The sequence below is a fragment of the Vulpes lagopus genome, chromosome 3 (genome assembly GCF_018345385.1).
Source record: "Vulpes lagopus strain Blue_001 chromosome 3, ASM1834538v1, whole genome shotgun sequence".
NCBI classification, from domain to species: domain Eukaryota; kingdom Metazoa; phylum Chordata; class Mammalia; order Carnivora; family Canidae; genus Vulpes; species Vulpes lagopus.
Window position 1 is genome coordinate 128,757,334 of NC_054826.1, and position 23,880 is coordinate 128,781,213.

Sequence of the window (23,880 nt, forward strand, 5' to 3'; positions counted from 1 at the left end):
CCCCAGGGCTCAGCCAAGTGGCCCTCCCGGGCCCCCCTGAGCTCCTTCCACTGGCCACGCAGCCACCCGCAGGCAGCAGCCCGGCCACCAGGGCTCGAGCAGGGGCGTCCTCGGGACCTCGGCCCGTGGGGGCACCAGGTGGGCCCACACAGTGCCAGGGGAGAGGGTTTGAGTTGGGCGCCGGTTTCCTGCGGTTTGGGTGGATGTGGACGTGTGACCGTGTCCTGGGAGTGGGGGGAGCAGACGCCTGTGAGGCTGGTGGGGGCGCCCCAGGCCGCTGGACTCGGTGTGGTCAGACTGCCAATGGCTCACTGACCACGTGGGATCCAGGGCGTGAGCACGGGGCTGCCATGGGGCCCCCATCAGGTCCTTGGAGGAACGGAACCATCCAGACCCTGGAAAGGAGAAGCGTCCCCTCAACGGACCTCACTCCCACCCGCCCCGTAAACCGGCTTGGGGTGAGGGCGCCCGGGGGCGGGGGCGGGGCTGGAAGCACGGATTGGGGCCACGCGGCCTGTGTCCCCCACGGTGGTGGCACCGCTGGCAGGAGCCTCAGAGGAGGGACCCGCCGGGGCAGTGGCAGAGCGTGAGCAGTGGGCGGGGGCCTCCAGCTGGGCCTCACACACTGCCCGACGGCTGTGACCCCGGCAGCAGGGCCTCCCGGGACACCGTCACCCCCGTTGCCCCGTCTGTGCCCCGGCTTCACCCAGATGCGGTTGTCGACAGACCCGGTGGGTCGGCGCAGAAGAGGGGCTGGGGCAACACCATCTGGGGACAAGGGAGGGGCCGGTGACCTCCATGGCACGTGCAGGCTGAGCCACGGTCCCCGCGGGTCTCAGGGTGGCCCTGAGCAGCCACGGCAGAGCCGGTCACCCCTCAGAAGGTGGTAGCGGGGGCACTCGTCCCCGAGCTCCTGCGCTCTGCATGTGACCCCAGGTCGACAGTGAAACCCCCACGAGGTGGCCTCAGGGTCGCCTCGCTGCCGGGCACTCAGCAGAGGCAGGTGAACGCGGCTGACGGGCCCGGTGGGCTCCGCACGCATCTGCAGGGCCAGGGGCGGCGTCCGCGCCAGGCTCATTCCCCACGCGAGCCACACGCTCGGCAGGATGCGCGCTTGTGCCCTTCACAGCCCCTGGGGACCAAACGTGTCGCTTCTGCTCCCGCGTGGCCGACACGCACGTGCTGCGAGGGGCACTGGCCGTCTGGCAGGTCCCACGTGCAGCCCCCGGGGCTCAGGGGTCCCGGCCCCATCCCCTGTGACGTCTGCGGCCCAGGGTGCCCCGGAGGGGACTGTGTCCTGCCCGGTGGGCGTCTGCAGGGTCTGCCTCAGAGCCCAGATGCCGCAGCAGACCTCCCGGGCCGGGGCCACGCGTGGGGCAAGAACCTCGTCACCGGTGTGCTCCTGTCTCCCCTCGGGCTGCCCGTGAGGCAGGGTCCCCAAGCACCTGGCCCTTGGCGCTCGCTTGCTGCTGCCCATTACCTGGGCCACCCAGCGCAAGGGCCGCTTCAGGAAGGCCCTGCCACCGTCCAGGACGGCAGTGACGTTCCCAGGTCGCTGCGCCACAGGGCGGGCCGTCGGCCCCTGTGAGGTCTCCCGTCCCCGGTCCTGGTCGCCCTGAGGTCTGCCCGTGTGACACCCACAGAGCCACTCCAGCGTCGTCGGGCACGTCTCCCGCCCTTCCCGGCCCCCGTGCACCCTCGCATGAGAGGCGTGTGTCACAGGCAGCGAGCACTCGGGTCTTGCTGCGCGATCCAGTCTAACAAATGCTGCCTCTTTTTTTAAACATTTTATTTATCAGTGAGTGCACACAGTGGGGGGGGGCAGAGGGCTACGGGGGCCTGCAGCGGAGTGGGGAGCCTGACACAGGGCTCTACCCCAGGACCCCGAGATCACCACCTGAGCCGGAGGCAGACGCTTCAGTGATGGAGCCCCCCGGGCGCCCCTAAGCCTGGCCCCGTGCTGGTGTGACGCGAGCACCTGCCGTGGGCACTCCAACGTGGTCCCAGACCCCGTTTGGCTGCCTGTCTCTCGTGCTCTTTGGCTTGGTCTTGTCTCCCTTGCCCCTCCCAGGCCCCTCCCCCCTCGTGGCCCCTGCCCCCCAGCCCCCTCCTGGGTCGCTGCCCCCTCCTGGGCTCCTTCATGTTACGACTCGTTACTTCTCCTGGCTTCTTAGCAGTTTCCTTTCGTGGAAATTCTAGGCCCGGGGGTGGGCACCCTTCGGGTGTCACGGCTCCCCTCCGAGTGAGGACCCTCGCAGGCGTGCCAGGCCCGCGCTGCCGCCCTCCCCCTGCCCCCCACCCCTGTCCTCCCAGCTCCAGGGCTGCCCCTCCTGCAGACCCGGCTCCACCCAGCGGCGTTCCGCACGTCTCTTGTGGGATTTGCCACCAGCGGGCTCTTGGTCCGCAGCCGAGCCAATGCGCGGTGCTAGCCCGGCCACCCCGGACGCACCCCTCCCCACAGCCAGGCACTGCCACCCTCACAGCCCCCCTTCTTTCTCCATCCCTGTCGTCTGGGTGGGAAGGGGGCAGGCAGCCGTCGGGGGGCCCGAGCCCCCAAGATGGGCACCACGGCCGCCGTGTGTGCCTGGCCTCCCCCGGGACGGAGCCTTCAGCCCTGACACCTGCCCAGGGCCCAGGGGAGACCAGCTGCCAGTTGCCCCACTTACCCCGAGCCCCTCACCCGACCGGTGTCCCCCCTTCCCGGCCATCAGGGGGCCGCCAGCAGGCAGATGCCTGCGTCCCAGGACGCCTGCCAACAGCCCCAGCGTGCAGGCAAAGAATCCCCTGACACCAGAGGGAGACGGCGTCCGGGGCACGTTCCCAGCGGCTTCTCTGGGGACCCATCCCCCGGGCTTCGAGGCAGGGAGGTGCTGGCCCTCCACGTGCAGCTAGACGGTGCTCAGGAACTTGTTCTTCAGACAAGAATTACGTGTGTTCCCTCTCGCTAAAACCTCCAACACTAATTTATAGTCGCTAAGGTGGGGAATGGCTGAAAAAGCCATTTCTGTCTCCTCAGACTTGTCCCCGAGGCCTGGAAGGCAGGGCATTGGAAGCACCACGAAGGGACGCTGCTGCCCCCAGTCCCGAGACTGGTTTTATCACCGTCCGGGTTTTCCTCATGTTTGTCTGTTCTCAAAGCGCCTCCTCTTGGGGGAACCAGCGTGGGAGGCTCGGGCCCACTCCCCGGGCAGCTGCAGCAACGGTGCGCGTGGCCGCGCATCCTGCCAGAGGCAGCACTGGGCGCTCCTTCCCTGCTTTACGGGGTGCGATGTTCCAGGCACCACTTCCATACAGCTGGGCTTTATGACCCGGTGTTTTTTTCCAGCTTCAGCACAAATAGAAATAAAACTCTGTCCCGGGCTCGGGACCGCCCCTGGCTGTGCGGAGGAGCGAATCCCTCGGCGAGTGGGGCCATCCTTCCAAAGCCTGCACGTCACGGGAGGCGGCGAGCGCCAGTCACCAGGCCTCTGCCCTCGCTTCTGGGCGCAGCGAGGCCATGTCTGCGCAGAGGGCACAGCCCGTCACCCCAGGACTCCGGCCAGGCCCCCCACGGTCACCCAGCTGCTCCCTGGCGGTCAGCTGGGGGCTTCCACTGAGGTCTCCGGCGTCTCGCACGTGAGCGAAGGCAGGCTGCAGCTGTCCCACAGATTACAAATTAGGGTTCTCTTCTTCTCCCCAAAACTCTGGTGTCCTCAGCCCCAGGCCATGGCCGTCACAGCTTTTCCGTCCAGGCTCCCGCGGCAAGACCTGGAGGCGGCATCAGCTGCGCTGCACGCCGGGTCCCTTCCATGCCCCCTCATCCCAGGGATGAGGCTCCCAGAGAAGAGGCCCCGGCTGGGGGGCAGGCCCTGCCCCAGGCGCCAGCTGGCGGAGGTTGCAGAGGTCGTGGACACGTGTGGCCCAGGGCCCACGCCTGCTCCCTGGGCAGGAAGCAGGAAGGACACAGCAGCTGGATCCAGGCAGGAGCTTGGCTTCCCTCCCGCGGCTCCAAGCGAGCACCACGAGTCGCTGTCCAGTAGCAGGACCTGCCCGTCCCGCGAAGTCCTGGACAGTGGATGGCCGTTGCTGGGACCCGCAGCCCCGGGGGAGCAAGTGACCCCCGCTGGGCACTGACGTCTGGAGGAGCAGCCGCGCCAAAGGCCAGAGAAACCCATCCTCTCGCCGTGTCCTTATCTGTGCCCTCGTGTCCGCTCCCACCACCCACGCGGCCGTGAGCGAGGCAGCCCTGACACACCCCCACGCCCAGCAGGAGCCTCATCCGCGCAGCTGGCACCAAGACCTCAGTGCGTGCCGGCCACTCAGGCCAGCCCACTCTCCAGGCTGTAGGACGGGGGCTGCTTTCTGGGGGACCCCGTGGGACAGTGGTGGGCCGCGCCATGGGGACCCGCACTGCACTCCGCCCACGTGTCTGCCGCCGCGCATCTGGTCCACCAAGTGGCAGCCACAGCTCCAACCCAGGGCACCCCGGCTGGGGGACTCAGTGTAGCAGACTGGGAGTGGCCAGCCACCTGCCACCCAGTGCTGCAGAAGCTGCTCAGAACCCAGGGGCACGCAGAGCTCCGTGAGCGAGGCTGGCGTGTGCACAGGGCGGCTGACCCGCAGTCACGCCATGTTCCGCCCCCGAGGGACCCTGAGACAGCGACCCTCGGGTCCAGGCTGGCTTCCTCCCACCGCAGGGACCAGAGCTCAGTGAAACGTGCACCCCGCGCCGCAGCGGGAAGAGGCTCACGTGACCCTGGAGCATCCTCGGTGTCAGGAGGTAGGGGAGCCCCTAGAAGTGCTATGGGGGGTGAAGACTCCAAGCCTTGTGCCCACGAGCAGACGCACGGGCTAGAGGACTTCGTGACCTTGTGGTAGCGCCAAGTGAACGCACAGTGACAAGGAAGGACAGCTTTGGGCGACATCCGTCAGCGGCCGCTGGAACGTAGGAGGCCGGTTAGGTCACAGGCTCAAGGCGCAGGGCAGGGCTGGCCGCCACCCCCCAGAATAGTCCCTATCACCTCTGCGGGCGTCCCGGTGGGGCCATGTGCCCCGGACCCCCAGGAGGGACACAGGACAGACGAGCGGCTGGAGATTGTGGGGGCTGCAAGCAACACGGCCCAGGGGCATCTTTCACAGAGCACACTGGGTCGGGCCACGGATCACCAGGGTCCCCACCCCCGGTGGTCACCACGCGCTGGTCTCTCCCGTTGGAGGAAGAGGAAGGACGGGCATGAAGCGCAGCATCCGGGGATGTTCTTTGCTAGTGTGACTTTACTGTGGGTCAGAAACCGTCCAGGTGAGATGTGGCCGTGACTCTCCTGCCCGGGACAGTGGCCCTTCCGCAGCAGCCGTCCCGCCCAGAGCCACCTCCAGTCCCGACGGGGCGGCGGGCGCACGGTCAGCCACGGGCTGTGCTGTGCGTGACTCCTGTGCCGTTACCCGCTCCCGCCACCCTGTGCGGCTGCAGCAGGCTCCGTGCGCTTGGACCAGCGGTCCCCACCCTGCCTCATGACAGCAGTGCAGGCGCCTCCTTGTCGGGGGGAGCACCCAGGCCATGCTGGGGAGCAGGGGACCGCACTGTGGTTGGAGTCCTCGGGAGGAGGCTTGTGTTCAGACCCCACAGCAGCAAGAAAAGCAGCGAGGCCGCTCCCTGGGCCGGGCTCCCCACTCAGGCTTGCCTTGCAGTGGGTGGGGGTGGGGCCATGCTGGGCACCCCCCGCAGCGGTGTAGAATCCGTGGAGCTGCAGCAGGGCTGGGGCGCTCCCCTCCAGGTGGGGGAGCCGGGGGGTTGGGGCCCCCATGGTCGGAGGCGCAGGGCCTGTCAGCTGGGCCCTAGGGCGGCCAACTCCACGGCTGAGTCAACACGCAGGCCTCCTGGGACGTGCCACCCCTGCCCCGTGCGGGGGCCACGCCCAGGAACACACACAGGCCCGGAACCCCAGCTCCCACCAGCCTCTCAGCGGAAACCTCCCAACGCGTGGCCATCCCCTTGCCCAGGACAGACCCGAGCTCATCGGCCCCCAGGACGTTCAGGGTGTCCCCAGGGGTCAGTGTGGGATCACAGGAGACCCGGCAGGGGCAGGAGCGTGCACCCCAGGAATCTGGGACCCTCAGTTGCACCACCCTCCCCACCCTGGGGCTGGCTTCCCCCAGCTGGGATGCTCCCCAACATCCCTTTCCCCAGAAACCCCCTGCTCTTGGGGGACGGCCAGGCTCACGGGCCTTCTCCTGTCCCCCAGACGCAGCCGGTGCCCAACCCCGCGGCCTACTTCCTGCACCAGTCCCCGTGGTGGGTCCATCGTGGGGAGACGCTCGGCAACCACTTCGTGGAGCTCGTGGTGCCCTTCTTCATCTTCCTGGGCCGGCGGATGTGTGTCCTGCACGGGGCCTTACAGATCCTGTTCCAGGTGAGCCCGCGCGGACTGAGGGTCGCCCCTGTACCTGCGTCCCCGAGATGAGAGTCTGCTGGGAGGACGGGGCGGCCCAGGGCACGCTCCTCCCTGCTTCCTCCAGGCAAGCCCCCGAGGTGGGTTCTAGGGCTTTCCTCAGGTGTCAGTTGTCCAGCTGCAGTGAGTCGGGTCCCTGAGGAAGGGGCTGGCGGGGGTGGTTCCGCATGGACAACTGCCCGAGGCTCAACTCAGGGTGCGCAGCCGCCATCGGCCCCCATCCTGCGCCAGAAGCGCTTTGGTCCCTGGAACCAGGCCTGCTCCCGGGGGCAGAGGCTCCCCCACCTGCTCCTCCAGGCCACTACCATCTCTGGCCTCTCCCTTCCTGAACTTCGGGGTCTACTTCTCGGGTCCCAAGAAACACTGTTGGGGTTTGAACTCCCCACATCGTCCGGGTGGTCCCGGGGGCGGCACGCTGGCGAGAGCTGCACCGCAAGCATGTGCTGAGCGTGAGCCCCACACCTTCAGGCCGAGGCGCCCGCGCACCTTGCAGCCAGTTCCCCGGCAGCCGGGCTGCTGTGCTGCCGCAGAGCCCATGTCCACGGAGCAGTCAGGGCGGGGTGGGGCCGCTCCGCTCGGGCCGCGCCCCTTCCGTGACCGTGTTCCACGCACACGCCCTACGGCTGGCTCCTCTCTCGCTCTATCAACAGGCATCCGGGGGCATTTCTAGGTTTGTGTCATTAGACATGAGCCCGCTGCGGGTACGTGTGCTGGGGACCCGTGTCCCAGGCGGGCATAGCCTATCCCTGCAGCCTGCGAGCCCCTCTTGCCTCGCCTCCTCGCCCACCGTGCTGTCGTGTTCATGGCCGTGGTGTCGGCTGCTGCGGGGGGTGACGGCCTGCCGGCGGGGGGCACAACATGGGATCCAATGGGAAGGGCCCCGCCTTCACGGACTGTCCCTAGGCCGAGACCACAGAGGTCACCCCTGCAGTGGCCGGGTGGTGCGCGCAGGAGGGGGTTTCACACACGGGCTGGATCCAGGCTGGGCACCATTTCTGTGGACGTTCACGGCCGCCAGTCTGCCCCAGGTGGTGCCCGGACTCCTGCAGCGTGCACATCCTGCGGCCCAGGTTGGTTTGTCGGTGGCCACCCCGTCAAGCCTGTTTGCCCCCAGCTGCTCTGGGTACGTTGAGTGTTGAGGGGTGAGTGACGCGGTTAAATGGCTTCCTGCGGCCTGCCCGAGAAAGCATGCGGGCTCCCGTAAGGCGCTGACCTGCTGAGCCACAGCCACACCCTCGGTCACGCGACTGCCTGCTGCACCGCGTCCTCCCTGTGGTCCCTGGGATGAACCTGCCAGCGTGGGTCGTGTCTGCGTGGCTGTCGGTGGGGGAGCTTCCACCCTGCCGGGCGTGGCAAGGGCAGGAGGCCCCAGGGGTGTCGGAGAAGCCAGATTCCTGCTGCTCCTGAGGCCGCCTTAGCAGCAAAGGTTTTCCCGGGCACAGGGCCACGTGTCACGGCGGCGGGACACACGGCTCAAGTGCCATTTTGGGCTTGCTTCCCTAGCTTTGCATTTTCTTTTGTTCCTTTTAGCTGTTTTCACCACCCCCTTTCCTCTCCTGCTTTATAGGTTGCACACAGGGTTTCTTGTGGGGGAACGCGTGCTCCTGCTCCTCTGATGCTTTAGCTGTTCTGTTTAATAATCTTTTTTAGGACAGTTTTAGATTTACAGGAAAACGGAGTACAGGGTGTAGAGAGTCCCCACGTGGTGAACTTTTGCATCCACGGGACGTATCGCTTACAACTAACGAGTCCAGGTGGACACTTCCTCATCAGGTGACGTACGGTTTCTTCACCATCACCCAACATTGTGTTCTCCGGGCTTGGGCAGAGGTACAATGACGTGTGTCCATGGAACTGTCAGAGTCCCCTTCGCTGCTCCGAACACCTTGAGGGGGTGGGCAGAGTGCTGGGCGCCATACCTGCCCAGCGTCAGCAGCGCGGGCACCACCTCAGGCTGGACCCTCCTCGACCATCCCGATTCCAAGGCACCTCCGAGGACCCTGCACAGCCGGGCCAGGAACGCGGGTCCACTCGGCTCATGGTCGCCACAGTGACCGAGCAGCGCGCTTGGGTGTGCGGGGTGTTAGCCCGTGCCCTGGCTGCCCCTCCGGCTGCGGCCCACCTGGGACCGTCTCCAGGCTGTACGTCTACCTGGCTCTGGGGATTGTTTCCCACCAAGGGCTTTTTCTCCCCAAAACCCAAAGCTCGGCTCCGACAAGTGCTAACTAGAAGCAAACTGTCCGGTCACCTGAATCAGTGAAGAAGTCTGTGCTGCTCGAGCAGACGTAACGAGCTCAGCTCCTGGAAAGGGGGACGAGAGGCACTGACCTGACCGCCGGGCCGGCTCTCGTGCACGTGCTCCTGCTCCAGGGCGCACCGGCTGACTGGACCGCTCGGCAGCAAGTCTGAGCCCCATCCGGGCACCAGTGTCCACTGCACGGGGAGGCTCCCACCACGTGGCCAGGTCCTGAGCCAGCCTGGGCCCTGCTGCCGGGGTGGGTGGCAGTGGGTGGTAGGGAACACGGCTGGGGACGGATGGCCACAGGGGGACCATGCCCACCCGCAGCCTTCTGGACGTTACTCCAGAAGCCCTGCCCACCCACTTGCCTTTCGTCCCCCCTTGCTTGCACATGCACTGTTCTCGCTCTCATAAATACAGATCTTTAAAAACAAATTATTCACGAACAGATGTGCATTCTGGACTGGGCACCTGGGAACAGAGGGCTCAGTGTTCCCACGGGGGCCACGCCGTGCCCAACACAGGGCAGGAGAGCCCCCTCCCAGGACGTGGAGGGTCTCGGGCGCGGGGGCTGCAGGGCAGTGTCGCGGCAGGAGCTTGGCTCCCCAGGGGCCAGCGGCTGTGTGGTGGGTGGGCCGCTCTGGGAGCGCTGCAGCGTGGGAACACCTGTGCACCCAGCACCCCAAGGGAAAGCTCTGGATCTGTTTGTTTCCGTCCATTCCTTCGGGAGAGGGTTGAGGAGTACACACGCTTGTGTCCTCCTATACTCCATTTACACAGCTGTCCTGAAGGTCCTGCGAGGCCACAGGTGTGCTGTGTACAGGAAGAGGCGCCCGTGAGAGCCTCTGGGGAGCGGCACTGCCAGGCCGGGGCCGCCCCCACCCTGAGGCCAAGCACAGAGCCTAGGGGACAGAGCTGGAGGGGCAGTGGCCGGACGGCCGTCCCAGGGTGAGGGCGGGTATCGCCAGGCGAGTGGTGTGGCATCGGTACAGACTGGTCCTAGGTCCCAGAGCCACTCCAACGTCGGCCGCTTAGCACCAGGTCACGGTGAGGGCCGCCACCACAGCGACCGACACAGCCGCCCCCCCAGCCCCTGAGCCACATGCCAGCGGGGGGCCCGGGATCACTGCCCAGGGTGAGTCGCCCACAGGCATGTGTGTTTGTGGCCTCAGGCACCGCGAGCCCAGCCAGCTCTGGAGTTCTGGAAGCCCGTCCCCTCCTCTGCGGGGTCCGTAGCATCACGCGGGCCCCAGGCACCACCCACACACCACTTCCCGCGTGTGGTCTCGGGCAGCCCATATGGTGCCCCGCAGGCCAGTCACGTTCCACGGCCGTGTAGACAGAGACCACGCGCTTGGCCCCCTTCAGGAGAGGCCGCAGCAGTGCAGTAACGACAAGAGAGACAGCATCCCCTCGGCGCGCTGGAGCCAGGCTCTCCGCACCAAATTCCCTTTATCTTAATAAATAACTACCATCCAGACGGATGGGGGAGGGGGCTGGTGGGACGCAGCCATGTGCGCCTGATGAGGGCTCCGAGTGTGCATCCCTGCATCCCCAGGCTCCAGCCCGAAACCCGTGCACCCTTGCTTGCACATGCACTGTTCTCGCTCTCATAAATACAGATCTTTAAAAACAAATTATTCACGAACAGATGTGCCTTCTGGACTGGGCACCTGGGAACAGACCTGTCCCCCCAGGGACCACTGTCCTTCCCTCGACCACCACCTTCAGGGACGTTTTCTCCAGCACGTGCTGAGGCCGGCGGTGTTCTCCTCTCAGCCAAGAGTGTGCTGGGCCCCTGCGGGAGGCCCTTCCAGGCTCCGCAGACCAGCTTCCCTGCCTTTTCCATCTTCCAGAGCCCCTTTTCCACCCCGGGGCTCATCCCTGCTCGCTCAGTGACTGTCCTCCACCTGCCTGTGGTTCTTCTTTCCCACCGGTTGTGCAGTCGGTTGGTGCGCTTGGTGGGGTTTTCGTAGGCTGCTGTGATCGGGGTGCGTGTCCTGTTTTGTCTGCCACCACCCCTCTTCTGGGACGCGCGCAGGCCCTCGGGCATCCCGCACCCCATCCTGCTTCAATCTGCACATCGGTTCAGAAAGCACTTAGGGCTCCACTCCCTCGCTTGTGTGGACTTTGCGGTTACAAAGTCGCGTCCAAAGTCAGTGCGGCAACTGCTCCATGTCGTACGTGACCTCTTCCAACTCTGCACGTGCATGTGGTTAGTTTCCTTATTTCTCTTGTTTACGATGACATCTTCTTGTAGATGCCGGATTTTATTCACAGCAGTTATCCTAATGTCCTTATCTAGTACCTTCAAGTTTTCTCCTATACCTGACTCTGTTTCTATGAGCCTTCTCCCTTCCAGCTGTGGCTTGCTTGTCTGCAAATCTTGACAGGACACCAGCCCCATGGGCTGCTGGGAGGGTCTGGAAGCTGTGTCCCTCACCCTGCCGAGCAGCTCAGCTACTCAAGGGTCCCTCGGGGCCTCCGCCTGGGTCTCCACCCGCACCCTGTGGGAGCTTCCAGGGCCCGTGACCCAGTGGCCAGCAGACTTAAGGGCACCCAGGCCATCCCCGCAGCTACGGCCTGCATGCTTCCTCCCCAGCACAGCACCAGCCAGCCTCCTCGACCTCCCCGGCGTCGAAGCGCTGCCCTCCCAGGGGTGCTTCCTGGGCTGAGGGCTGCTGAATACCTCCCGGGAGAGCAGGGGCTGGCCTGGGTCTGTCCCCCGTCCAGCTGCAGCACTGCTTCCTCCTGTCGGGCCCTTCAGCCTTGAGAAGCCGGCGCTCTGCGTGCACAGTGTCCCCAGGGTCACTGAGTGATCCTGCAGCACAGCCATGGCCTTTCCCAGCTTTGTGGGAATGAAGGAGCCCTGGTCTGCGGCGGAGTCTTGACAAACCCCCAAGTTCACCAGCCAGGCTCGACTCGGTGGAAGTGGAAGGAAGGTGCCGAGTGTGTGACCGGTGTATTCCAGGGAGGCAGATGGGACCCCCTGGACGGGGTATCTGGGGCCTGCCTCTGTCCCGGCCTCCCTGTGGGTGTTTGCAGATGGAACTCAGGAAGGCCTGGCGCGTGGGCTGACTCCGGGCCACTGGCTGCGCTCAGTTCCCAGGGCCGAGCCAGGCCCCTCCTCCCGCACAGAAACCATGTGACCGCCCTGCCCCCCACATCCGTGTCTTCCAGGCTCCGCAGACCAGCTTCCCTGCCTTTTCCATCTTCCAGTAGAAATGCTGAGGCCATCTCCCTTGATTCATCCCAGGATACGAGAGACCTCCGGAGCCCTGTGAGCCTCCCGCCCTACCAGGCCCCTTCCCCCGGGCAGTTCCCGTACCATCGCCTGGGAAGCCCTTGGCACTGCTGTCTGTCGCCCCTCCCTCAAGCCTGCCTTCCGAAGTACCAGTGTGTCGCTGCAATACCGAACCACCTTTGCCTGGCGTGCCTCTTACTGTGCTCCCTCCCCCCCCCACCCCGAGGAGGACGTAAAGAATGAACGTTCTCGGCCAGCAAGCGTCCTTCCAGAGGAGCGGATTCGGGCCTGGGTTTCCGCGGGGGTGTCAGTGAGGAGCCAGGGGCGACGCCGTGTCCCGGTACGTGCACAGGTCGGGCTCGTTACACCTGGAGAGGCTGGCCCCCGGCTGCGCCCCTGCTGGCTCTTCCAGCAGAACGACGGTCGGGGTGAGGATGGGCCCCGACACAGCCGTCGTGGGCCGACGCGGGTGCTGCAGCCGGCAGCCTGGGTGGGCCCAGCACTGAGAACAGACTTCAGGAAAGCACCCCACTGGGGGCTGTGGGGAACGGCGCAGAGTCCCTGGCTCGGCTGCAGTTGGGCTACAGCAGTGAGGGAGCTGCAGCAAGACCCCCGGCCCCTCGGCGCAGCAGCTTGTCCTGAAAGGGGTCCCGACGGAGCACCAGTCGGTGCCACACTGTCGTCAGGAGGTGCAGAGCCGCCCGACGGCCTGGACTCCTGGGAGGCGGCAACTGAGCCAAGCTTCTGGGACACTGTTCCCCCCCACCCCCGTCACTCGCTGATGCAGTGGGAGAGACGGGCCGAGCAGGGCCACTGGGAGACGGCGGCTGCCCCCGCCATCGGAGGAGGAGGGCCAGGGACGCAGCACGCAGCAGCCTCCAGGGCAGAGCCCGGCGTGCCCAGAGCAGCCTGCCAGCCGGGACCAACCACAGCCCGGGGCCCCTCAGGGAGGCTGGGGCGTTGCAGACACTGAAGAATGAGAAGTCACTACTGGGGGCTCAGGACCAAGCACACTAGTTTTCCACATTAATCCTGGGAGAGCCATGAATCAACGCATCTCACGTCACACCTCGTAAAATGCCATCGTAATCCATAAAACTGACACGAGCCATCGAAAGCACAGCTCCTCTTGCCAGACCCTCATTAGGTTGGTGTCTGCGACCTCACATTCCTCCCGATTCCCAGGATCAGGACCCGGCTGTAATGAAAATTCGGGAGTGAAGGGGCTGGGCCTCAGCTGTGTCACCTGCTCACAGAACTGAGGCCGACCGGCTCCCGGCGTCATCGGGCTATCCAGGGCCAAGGGGGAGCCGGGGCGCCAGGAGGTTAGAGTCTGACGCCCCGCGGGCAGGCCGCTGCCACACCTGCCTGTCGCCAAGCAGGAGGCCGCCTGCTCTGCTGGCTCCTGAGGGTCAGGCCTGTTGTGAGGTACGTCATTCGGTGACACGCGCACAGGCACTCCAGCTCCTCTCGCCTCTGGGGCGATTTTTTCAAACTTTTTCTCAAAGTTCCTCCTGCAGCTGCGGCCCAGCTCACCGGTCCCACTGCGGCCTCCGCTTCCCCTGCGGCCATGCGCAACAGCGGGTGAACGCTGGAACTGCTTCAACTCCCGCGCCATCGGGAGCCACCTCCCCGGGCCGCCCCTGGGGCTGCTCCTGGGCACAGGCAGGGCGGGCTTCTGCCCCACAGCAGAGGCCGCGTGAGGAAGGGCCCTCAGCGCCACTCTCACTCAGGCAGCGCCTCCACAGAACGTAACACCAGACTGACACTGACACTAACATCTCCGAACCCCGGGTGTGCAAACGTCTCAGGACACACAGCACCAGGGTGAAGCTCTTAAAAATTGGTAACTTGTAACTTCGTGAAAAGCGCGTTTCTCCCTCTACAGACACCGCAAGGAACCCGCTGGCGTGAAAGGGTGGCCGGGCCCGGCAGGCACCTGAGGACCCGCTGGCAGGGCTCCCTCGAGGCATACCGAGACCACTGCAGCGTCCTGCAGGCACATGCACGGGCAGATGATGTGCGGCCGTGGATGCCTGTGCGCTGGCTCGCGGGACCCCAGGCTGGAGACCCCAGGCGCCAGAGCTCCATGCCCACCACATTTGGGAACAGGCAGGGTGTCGGGCGGCAGAGGTCCGTCCACAGGTCACAGGCACCAAGGGGACTGTCTGGGGTGGAACTTTCTGGGCTTTATGGTGATTTGCACGAAGGTCAACATTTGTCAAAAGCCACTGAACTGTAAGCTGGGGGAGGGGGGCGGCATGTATCTTATTGTTTGTTTCAACAAAACCTGACGAGAAAGGCGGCAGATTTGCCAGGACTGCAGGCCGCCTGCCCGCTCCCGCAAGGCTCCGGAGTCCCTGCCGCCCCGTGGCACCCGATCCCCCGGGAGCTGCACCCCAGGGCGTCTCACCTCATGGGGGCCTCCGCCTCACACTCACTGGGCCGGCTGCATCGGAGCCGGTGCCTGCACAGGGCCTGGGTGCCGCGGCCTCCCCTCTGCTCCCCCTCTGGCGCCCAACGGCCGGGGCATAATCAGGCCAAAGACGTCAATTTTAAGTCACTGTAGTACCTTACAAGACGTGTAGCTGCCCGGACAAAGTTCCCCAAAGGCCTGGCTGGCGGCGGTTCCGGGACACAGCCCCTGACGAGGCGGGCAAATGGGTGGGGGGCGCAGGAGACCCCCAAGCTGTCGCTCTGAGGCTTTGTGACTCCAGTCTTACGACCAAGACGCTAAGTCGCTTTCAGGAGCGAGCCTTACGGGAGAACTGCCACCGTCCAGCTGGTGCCAAGTCCGTAGACAAGCCCAGCGGAACCGGGACACGGGCGGGCCCATCTGGACTCCCAGGCCCTGTGTCGCCCCAGACCCTGTGCAGCCCCACCTCCCGGTGCCCAGAGTGCGGGAGGCCGGCCTCCTGCGTGGTCACGGTAGACGCGTCTGGGGTGCGAGCTGTGGAAGACAGGCCAGCCAGACCCGGGCAGCAGAGCCTCATCCTCCTCCCGCCACCACCACCTCGAGCATGGGTCCCCAGGGCTGCCCACACCCGAACCCGGTGACGGTCAGCAGAGCACAGCGGCACAGCCCGCCAGCTCACGGCCCTGTGGGCAGGCAGGGGGCAGCCTCAGAGGCCAGAACCTGGGTGTCCACAGGTCCCACTCCAGGCTCGAGCAAGAACCCGCCTCAAGATCAGCTGAGGGGTGGACACCCTTGGGGCCCACCGGGGGGACATGGGCACGCAGCCTGCGGTGGACAGGGGCCTGGCCCTCGGTGCCAACAGTCGGCCGGGGCGCTGCACGTGCTGCTCTAAGGGCTCAACTCCAGGCTCCACAGTCTGCCGTGAGGGGGCGGGGGGGTGCCCAGGCTCCATCGGCCTGGGCTCAGGCCCTGCTCCATCCCCTGCAGGTGATCCTTATCATCAGCGGGAACCTGAGCTTCCTCAACTGGCTGACCATGGTGCCCAGCGTGGCCTGTTTTGATGATGCAACTCTGGGGTTCTTGTTTCCCTCTGGGCCTAGTGGCCTGAAGTACCGAGTCCTGAAGATGCAGGAGGAGGCTGCCCGAGGGGCCCCAGCCCCCCTGAGATATGGTGAGTGGACACCCCATGCGGGGACAGAAGTCTCTTCTCCCCAGGACCAGGACCGCCCACCCATTAGCGAGTTCTGTCCTGGAAACAAGGGGCTGTGGGCGGGGCCCCTCCCTGGGCTCCTGTGAACCCCAGGGGGTCCTCCCTGCCGAGGGTCCAGGCCTGAGCGCGCAGCTCACCCCACCGCCCCCCTCTGCCCCTGCCAGGCTGCGTGGTGCGGCAGGCAGTGCACCTGGCGCTGGCTGTCCTGGTGGCCTGGCTCAGTGTCCCCGTGGTCCTCAACCTGCTGAGTCCCACCCAGATCATGAACACCTCCTTCAATCCTCTGAGGATCGTCAACACGTACGGCGCCTTTGGAAGGTACAGGGGCAGCCTGCCCTCGCCCTGTCCGCTGTATGCACGTGGGACCCCGGGCACTGGGGGAGAGCCACCCCCGCCTCCGGGGCAGCCCCTTACCGTGATCCGCTCAGCAAGGAAGCCAGGGTGTGTACGCACAGCGGCCGCCTTCATGTGCCTGCAGCTCCCTGCCTCGGTCTCCCCACAGCATCACCAAGGAGCGCACGGAGGTCATCCTACAGGGCACGGCCGCCCCCAACGCCAGCTCGCCTGATGCCGTATGGGAGGACTACGAGTTCAAGTGTAAGCCGGGCGACCCAGGGCGGCGGCCGTGTCTCATCTCCCCCTACCACTACCGCCTGGACTGGCTCATGTGGTTCGCGGCCTTCCAGGTGGGGCCTCCCCTGCCCCGCCCCTCCCGCTGTGCTCCCGAGACCGCAGTGCCCTCGGCGGGGACACCCGCGGCCCAGCTAGTGGGCATGAGGTCACAGCCTCCCGTGCCCTCCCCGGGCCTGGCTGACCTGGGAGAGGAAGGTGGGGCCAGTGTCAGGGCACTGGCGAGGGATCTTCACCTCTGGCACCGCACCCCAGAGCGGCAGGCGGGGCGCAGCACACAGGATGGAACCCACCCCCTGGGCCGTGTCTCCCTCCTGGGTGTTTCCCTTTGTGTTCTCTACCTCTGCGTCTGGACGGCCGTGGGCCCACAGGTGGGGCCCCCACACTGCCGGACACCCTCGCAGCAGGGTCTGCAGCTCCCCGAGCCCTTCCAGCAGTGACAGGACCGGCGTGGCCAACAGCAGGACGGTGGACGTCCACAGGCGTGTGCTTGTGCCAGAGCAGGCCTGGGGGCCCCTCGTCATCCCGCTCACCTGCTCGGGCTGTCACTGCCCCACCTGCCTGGAGAGAGATAGCCTCAGGAAGACCATGCCTCCCACAAGCCCCTAGGGCTGGCAGGCAACAGCACCGAGAGGCCAGCACGTCCCCATGCGGGAACAGCACGGTGCCCTGGGAGCCCGGCCCCCAGATGAACTGTCTAGACAGCGGGCCGACGGGCAGAAGCAGGCAGGGAGTGTGGGCCCAGCGTCTGGGAGAGGCTGGCCCCGACCGCACCTGCATGACCAGGAGGGAGCCGGAGCTCCAGGGCCAGGCGGGGGCTCATCCTGGGGCCCCTGGCACTGGGCTGCACACCTAGAGCCTGCATCCCTCCTCTCACCCCCAGACCTACGAGCACAACGAGTGGATCATCCACCTGGCAGGCAAGCTCCTGGCCAACGATGCCTCAGCTCTGTCCCTACTGGCCGTCAACCCTTTCGAGGGCAGGGCGCCCCCCAGGTAGGATTTGCCTCTTGGACGGGACCCCTGCCTACTGCTGCCTCGAGGGCCTTTCAGGGCCTGGACAGATCGGGTACCTGCGCCAGGGGCCGGGGCACCCTGGGCCCTCCTCAGAGCCGCTGCAAACGTGCCCGGGGGTAAGGTCTCCAGGCTCTGGACCAGCCCCTCTCTTGCGCCCTGCTGGCCTGCGCCAAGGGGAGGGGCCTCCAGAAGGCCAAGCGTGCCCTTTGCTGCCTTCGGGCTGTAGAGCCGAGTCGCTGGCCCTTTCCCAGGTGTCCCCGGAGCCCCCACAGTCCCCGTGGCAGCCGTGGCAGCGATGGGGCCGGGGCTTCCCCAGGCAGCATCACCCTCCGAGGAGCGGCAGCTCGACAGGTGGAGGGCGGGCCGCCCAACGAGGGATCTCCCTTGCAGGTGGCTGCGGGGAGAGCACTACAGGTACAAATTCAGCCGCCCTGGAGGCCCACACGCCGCCGCAGGCAAGTGGTGGCTCCGGAAGAGGATCGGCCCCTACTTCCCCCCCGTCAGCCTCCGGGACCTGGAGGACTACTTCCGCTCCTGGGAGTGGCCGCACCCGGCCGTGGATGTGGACTAGAGCCGCCCAGGCACCGACGAATAAAGCCAGGCCTGGCCGCGTGAGTGGAGTCTCGTGCGCCGGGCAGCGCCGCCCACTGTCCTGGAAGCGCCCTGGGGGACGGCGGGTCCCTGGGAGCAACTCTCCTGGCCTCTCCAGGTGGCCCCGGGTACAGGGGCAGCTAAAGCCCCGTGTGCCTGGCACGGCTATGAGGAAGCTGCCAGTCCCTGCCGGTGCCCCCATGTCCGGTGGGCCCCGCCCTCCTCCCTGCCCGCAGCCGCCTCAGGACCTTCATGCCGCCCCGAGGGCCGGCGCCCAGATGCAGGCACAGAAGCCCTTTGTTTCTGCCTGGGCAGGGCTCCTCCCCTGCTCTGCGGCCCCGGCCCCCCCAGCCTCACACCCCGGGGCGCAGCCAGGGCCGGGGTGCCCACAGCGGCCATTCTGAGGCCCTGCGGGCACAAGTGAAGCTAATTACCCTCGCCTGGCGGCCTCTGCCCTGTGAGCTGGGGTGGCCCCAGGGCCCTACCACCTGACCTTTGTGGGGAGCAAACAACTCCCGCCCAGGGAGAGGTCTCCCTGCTGAAGCGACAGCCAAGCACCGGATGGCACGGCTCCCCCCCCAGCCCTGGACAGCCCCCCCTTCTCAGCCGGGCAACAGCAGGCGCCCCTCCAGAGGGCCGGGCTGCAGCAGGGAGTGTCCCGGCGGGAATGAGGTGGGCACAGTGCGGGTCTGTGTGGGGCCAGCGGTCCAGGTGCCAACAGAGGGGCCGTGTTCCTGCTCGCAGGCAAACAGGCTCCCTGTGTCTGTCAGCACAGACCCGGCCTCAGAGCAGAGCCTGGAGCCAGCAAGTCTGCCCGCGGCAGCCACATGGAGTTGACCACCGGCCCGCTGTGGCCTGGGCAGCCCTGCCCGGGGGGCTGTCCTAGCTAGGAGTCCTGCCAACGGGTAGGGGCCCCGAGTACCGAAGAAGCCGGTGCCTTGGCTTGGGTGCCACCCCCCAGGACCACAGCAGGGCCCTGCCACCCCTCCTGCTGTACCCAGAACCCCTGCCCGGTGGCTCCTCCCCGGTCCTCAGGCCAGCTGTGCCCCCTAGGCCCCCCACGACCCTTGAGAACCACACAATGCTCAGGCCTTGGGGCACATGGGGACACTTCAGGGGACCCCAGGTCCAGACACTGGGCCCTCTGACCAAAGACCCCCCCCCCCAGATCTCCTCCCACAGCCTCCACCCGCAAGTCCACAGACAGCTTCAGAGCCAACCCCGAGGCCCACGGCCTCCTGAGACTGCATCCCTCCTCCACCCAAAGCCCTCCGTGGCTCCCCTGCCTCACCGAGCACACGCCGGGGTCACCATGTCCCCCCTCTGGCACCTGCTGCGCCGACACCCACAAGCCCACACCCCCTCAGGGCCCGCAGCACCAACACAGGCCTGCGTGAAACGCCTCCTGAAGAAGGGCCCGAACTCCGCATCTGCCCTGCCTGCCACTGCCCTCTCTCGGCACCTGACGTTTCCTGCTTGACACGGGAGACACTTCAGGAGCTGGGGATGCAGGGACATAGGACGTCAGCCCCCCTCCCGCGGCCCTCTGGGGCTGGGGACGCTGCACAGCTGTGTCCAGGCGGCTGGGGCCATTCGCCCCTCCTCGCTCTGCCCCACCAAGTCCTCTCCCTGGGGAGCAGGGGCTGCTGGGTGAGGTCCTCCCAGGCGGCCAGAAACCTGCGGCAGAAGCCAGGCAAGTCAAGCTTAAGTCGACATGGTGGCAATGCTGCCCTCAGCTCCCGAACCCAACGGCGGGGGCACAGCCCACATGCGCCAGCCTTGGCCGGACCGTGGGGCATGGGCATCTTCTCGTTTGCTGAGAGGGTCCTCACACAGATCAGAGACCCGCAGGGCAGCTGCTGTGCCCCCCTCCCCCTGGGGCTCCCGGGACAGCCCTGTGCCCCGTAGTCCCAGGCTGCTGCGGGGTGAATTCAGGAATGTTATAGGTTGCTACAAGTGGCGCAGGTGGGACTACTCCTGCCCTCCACCGCATGTTCCTGTAACTTCCAGAACTCTCCCCATCTCTGGGGCGATGGCTCTTTCCATTCCTGATGCTTACTCTGGGCTTTTCTTTCTTCTCTCCTCGTCAATCTCAAAGCACCGACACTGGGTTTTCCAGGCAGCTTTCCTGTTCACAGCTCACAGATGCACATGCTTCCTTCCTCCACGGTCCAGGTGGAGCTCTTTACCATCTTGGCCTGAAAACTTCCATTTCTTTCTCTTCCTCCTCCTGATCTCTAAGGAATGCAGCTGAAGAGCTCCAGCTGCGCCTACACTCTGCCAGACGCTGTGATCCTTGCCTGTGAATTCTAGAAATGTTGATTTCCCCTTTAGCTCATCAAAACAGAGGTGGGGATTTTAATTTCCAGATGAACGGATTTGGGCCTACCTTTTGTTTATCTTCAGTTTCATTGCATGCATTTGCCACCCCCACGTGCCCTGAGGATTGACATCCCTTTTAGAAGCAAACAGTCTCCTGGGAAGGACAGCCTCTCCAGCCCTGAGGCAGCTGCTTGTCCCTCTCTGCTGAGAAGTTCCCTGGGTCCATTCCTCATGCTGACCTCTCTGCCCTGTATCCACACAGTATAAAGATGCTTTCACTCTCAGGGATGCAGTTTCAAAGCCACTGAGTAAAGTGGAGCTGACATATCAGCCAGTCAACCTTTAAACTCCTGATGTAATCGATGAAACTAACAAGCCTCTAGCTTGACTGACAGAGAAAGAAAATGCAAATAACTAAAGTCAAAATAAAGTGGAGGCATTACTTTTTATGGAAATAAAAAGGATTACAAGAGTACTATGAGCAATAGCATGCCAAAAAATTAGATCACATCAAAGAAACGGACAAAATCCTAGAAACATACAAACTACCAAAAGTGACACACAAAGAAATAGAAAATTGTAAAAGATCTGTAACAGGTAAAGAGACTGCATCAGTAATCAAAAACCTCCCAATTAAAAAAAAAAAAATACTGGACAAGATGGCTTCACTCGGTCAAGAGTTTAAAAGAGAATTAACACCAATCCTTCCCAAACTTTCAAAAAATTAGAGAACAATTCTAACTCATCTCACGAGGCCAGCTTTACACTAATAACAAAGTCAAAGACCCCAATATCCCTTATGAATTTTGCATCCATAAGCAAAAATCCTCAACAAAATACTAGCAAAATAACTGCATGATATGAGAATTATATGCCATGATTAAATGGAACTGCTTTAAAAAAATCAGTCATTGCAATATATCACATCAACAGAATGCTACAGGCAAGGGGAGGGTGGAGTGTCAGGGACAGCACACAGTCCTCTCAACTATACAGGAAAAGCATTTAACAAAGTCCAACAACCTTTCATGAGAAGAGCCATTCAGAAAACTTCCTTAACATAAAAAGGTAGTTAGCAAAAACCCACAGCCAATATCACACTTGACAGTGAAACAGTGAAAACCTTCCCCCGAAGATCTGAAATAAGTGGAGGATGCCCATTGTCATCAACACCACTTACTGAAGTTCCAGCCCAGAGGAATTAGTCAAAAAAATAAAAGGCTTTAAATTAGAAGACCTCTACTGAGAAGTGGTGTGATCCTATAGATAGACAATTCCAATGATCCAACAAAACAAAATGAAAAACACCCACTAGAGCTAATAAATGAACTCACCAAAGTTTCAGGGTACAGAATCAACACCAAAAAATCAGATATGCTTCTATACACCATCAATGAGCAATCTGAAAAAGAAACTAAGGAAACAATTTCATTTACAATGGCATCCAAAAAAAATATCTACTAAAATACTTAACCAAGGAGGTGAAAGACCTATACACTAAAAACTATGTAACACCACTGGGAAAATTCTAAAGGAGACCTCTATCAGTGGAAAGGCAGACATCCACATCTGTAAACTGGGTGACAATAGTCTTAAGATGACAGTACTACCCAAAGCAATCTACGGATCCAATGAAATCTCTATCAAAATTCCAATAGCCTTTGCCTGTAGAAATGGAAAAGCCAACACTCAAATTCACATGGAATTGCAAAGCACCCCAAACAATCTTATAAAAGAAAGAGGATAGGGGTGCCTGGATGACTTAGCCAGTTGAGCATCTGCCTTCAGCTCAGGTCATGATCCTGGGGTCCTGGGATCGAGCCCCACGTTGGGCTCCCTATTCAGTGGGGAGACTGCTGCTCTCTCTCCCTCTGCTTCTCCCCCTGGCTTGTACTCTCTCTCTCTCTCCATCAAATAAATAAAATCTTTTAAAAAAGAAAGAAAGAACAAAAGAGGATTCACATCTTCTGATTTGAAAACTTACTACAAAGCTATAGTCATCAAAACAGTGTGGTCCTGGCATAATAACATAACATGGACCAGAGGAATAGAATGGAAACCTAATAAACCCTCACAGATACGGTCAAAAGATTGACAAGGATGCCAAGACCATTCAGTGGCGAAATGGTGCTGGGAAAGCAGGATCTAAGCACTAAAGAATGGAGATGGCCCCTTGCCTCACACCATATTCAAAAATTAATTCAAAATGGATGAAAGAGCTGAAACTATTAAAAGTCCCAGAAACATGGATCTAACAAATGGATTCTTAGGACACCAGCAGCAGGAGCAACAAAAGGAAAACCAGATAAACTGGACACAACATGGGCAGCCCTGGTGGCGCAGCGGTTTGGTGCCGCCTGCAGCCCAGGGTGTGATCCTGGAGACCCGGGATCAAGTCCCACGTCAGGCTCCCTGCATGGAGCCTGCTTCTCCCTCCGCCTGTGTCTCTACCTCCCTCTCTCTCTCTCTCTCTGCCTGTGTCTCTGCCTCCCTCTCTATCTATCTCTCTCAATAAATAAAATCTTAAAATAAAAATAAATTGGACACAAAAGTTTTGTGCGTCTGAGGCCATTATCAGTAAAGTAAAAAGCCCACAGAGTGGGAGAAAATGTAAGTTATATAACTGGTAAGAGTCTAGTAACCAAGATATACAGGGAACTCTTACAGCTGAGGAGCAAAAAAGACCAACCCCAATTCAAAAGGGCTCATCAGCCATTTCTCCAAAGACAACATAGAAGTGGCCAAAAAGTACAAGAAAGGGGACTCAACATCCTTAGTCACTATAAAATGCATGTGAAAACCACAATGAGATACTACTTCACACAGGATGGCTGTGATTTTTAATAAACAACCAGCATTGGCAAGGATGTGGACAGACTGGAGCCTCTGTCCATTACAGATGGGAATGTAAATGGTACAGCTGCTGTGGAAACAGTCTGGCAGCTCCTCAGAAAGTTAAATGGAACAATAACCAAAGACCCAGCAACTCCTGGGTCGGGTATACATACGCAGCAGAAATGAAAATGGACTCAAACAGATACTTGTACATGAATGTTTGTGGCAGCACGATTTACAACAGCCAAAAGGTAAAAATGACTCAAATGCCCACCAACAGATGAGTACATAAACAAAATGTGGTGTCTCCATACAATGGAATAGTTTTCAACAGTAAAAAGAAAATACTGACACCTGCTACAACGTGGATAAACTTTCGAAGTATTACGCTCCGTGAAATAAACCAGACACAAAAGATCACCTATCATATGGTTCTATTTGTATGAAATATCTAGGGCAGCCCAGGTGGCTCAGTGGTTTAGCGCCACCTTCAGCCCAGGGCCTGATTCTGGAGACCCAGGATCGAGTCCCACATCAGGCTCCCTGCATGGAGCCTGCTTCTGTCTCTGCCTCTCTGTCTCTGTCTCTCTCATGAATAAATAAATAAAATATTTTAAAAATATACCTATAACAGGTAAGTCTGTAGAGACAGAACTGGGATTGATAGAGGCTGGGGTGAAGGAGAAGAGGGACAGAATCGTGGGTAGTGGGGTTCCTTTTGAGGGGATGAAACTAGAACTAGACAGAGATGGTGATTACACAACACTGATACACTAAATGCCACCAACTGTTCCCTTTACAACAGTTAGCTCTGTGGTAATGTCTTTTAAAATAAGACAAAAACCAGGGCCCCTGGGTGGCTCAGGGATTGAGCATCTGCCTTTGGCTCAGGGTGTGACCCCAGAGTCCTGGGATCGAGTCCCACATCGGGCTCCCTGCATGGAGCCT

General features: G+C 62.3%; 1 protein-coding gene across 5 annotated transcripts in view; it reads left to right on the forward strand.

Moving 5' to 3' along the window:
- The window catches only part of LMF1 (lipase maturation factor 1), an 80,607-nt gene extending 59,749 nt beyond the window's left edge, over positions 1–20,858 (forward strand). For 3 of the 5 annotated variants that reach the window (XM_041750537.1, XM_041750539.1, XM_041750541.1), the window contains 7 exons: positions 6,222–6,389; positions 15,315–15,498; positions 15,702–15,855; positions 16,040–16,134; positions 17,051–17,163; positions 17,575–17,795; positions 18,944–20,858. In XM_041750537.1, the coding sequence (XP_041606471.1) occupies positions 6,222–6,389; positions 15,315–15,498; positions 15,702–15,855; positions 16,040–16,134; positions 17,051–17,163; positions 17,575–17,795; positions 18,944–19,172 (1,164 nt within the window). In that variant the 3' untranslated portion in view covers positions 19,173–20,858. Of the gene's footprint in view, positions 1–6,221; positions 6,390–7,078; positions 7,552–8,078; positions 11,841–15,314; positions 15,499–15,701; positions 15,856–16,039; positions 16,224–17,050; positions 17,164–17,574; positions 17,800–18,943 lie in introns of those variants that run through there. The other 2 variants (XM_041750538.1, XM_041750540.1) reach the window with 2 other exon arrangements.
- The last annotated feature ends 3,022 nt before the right edge of the window (positions 20,859–23,880 follow it).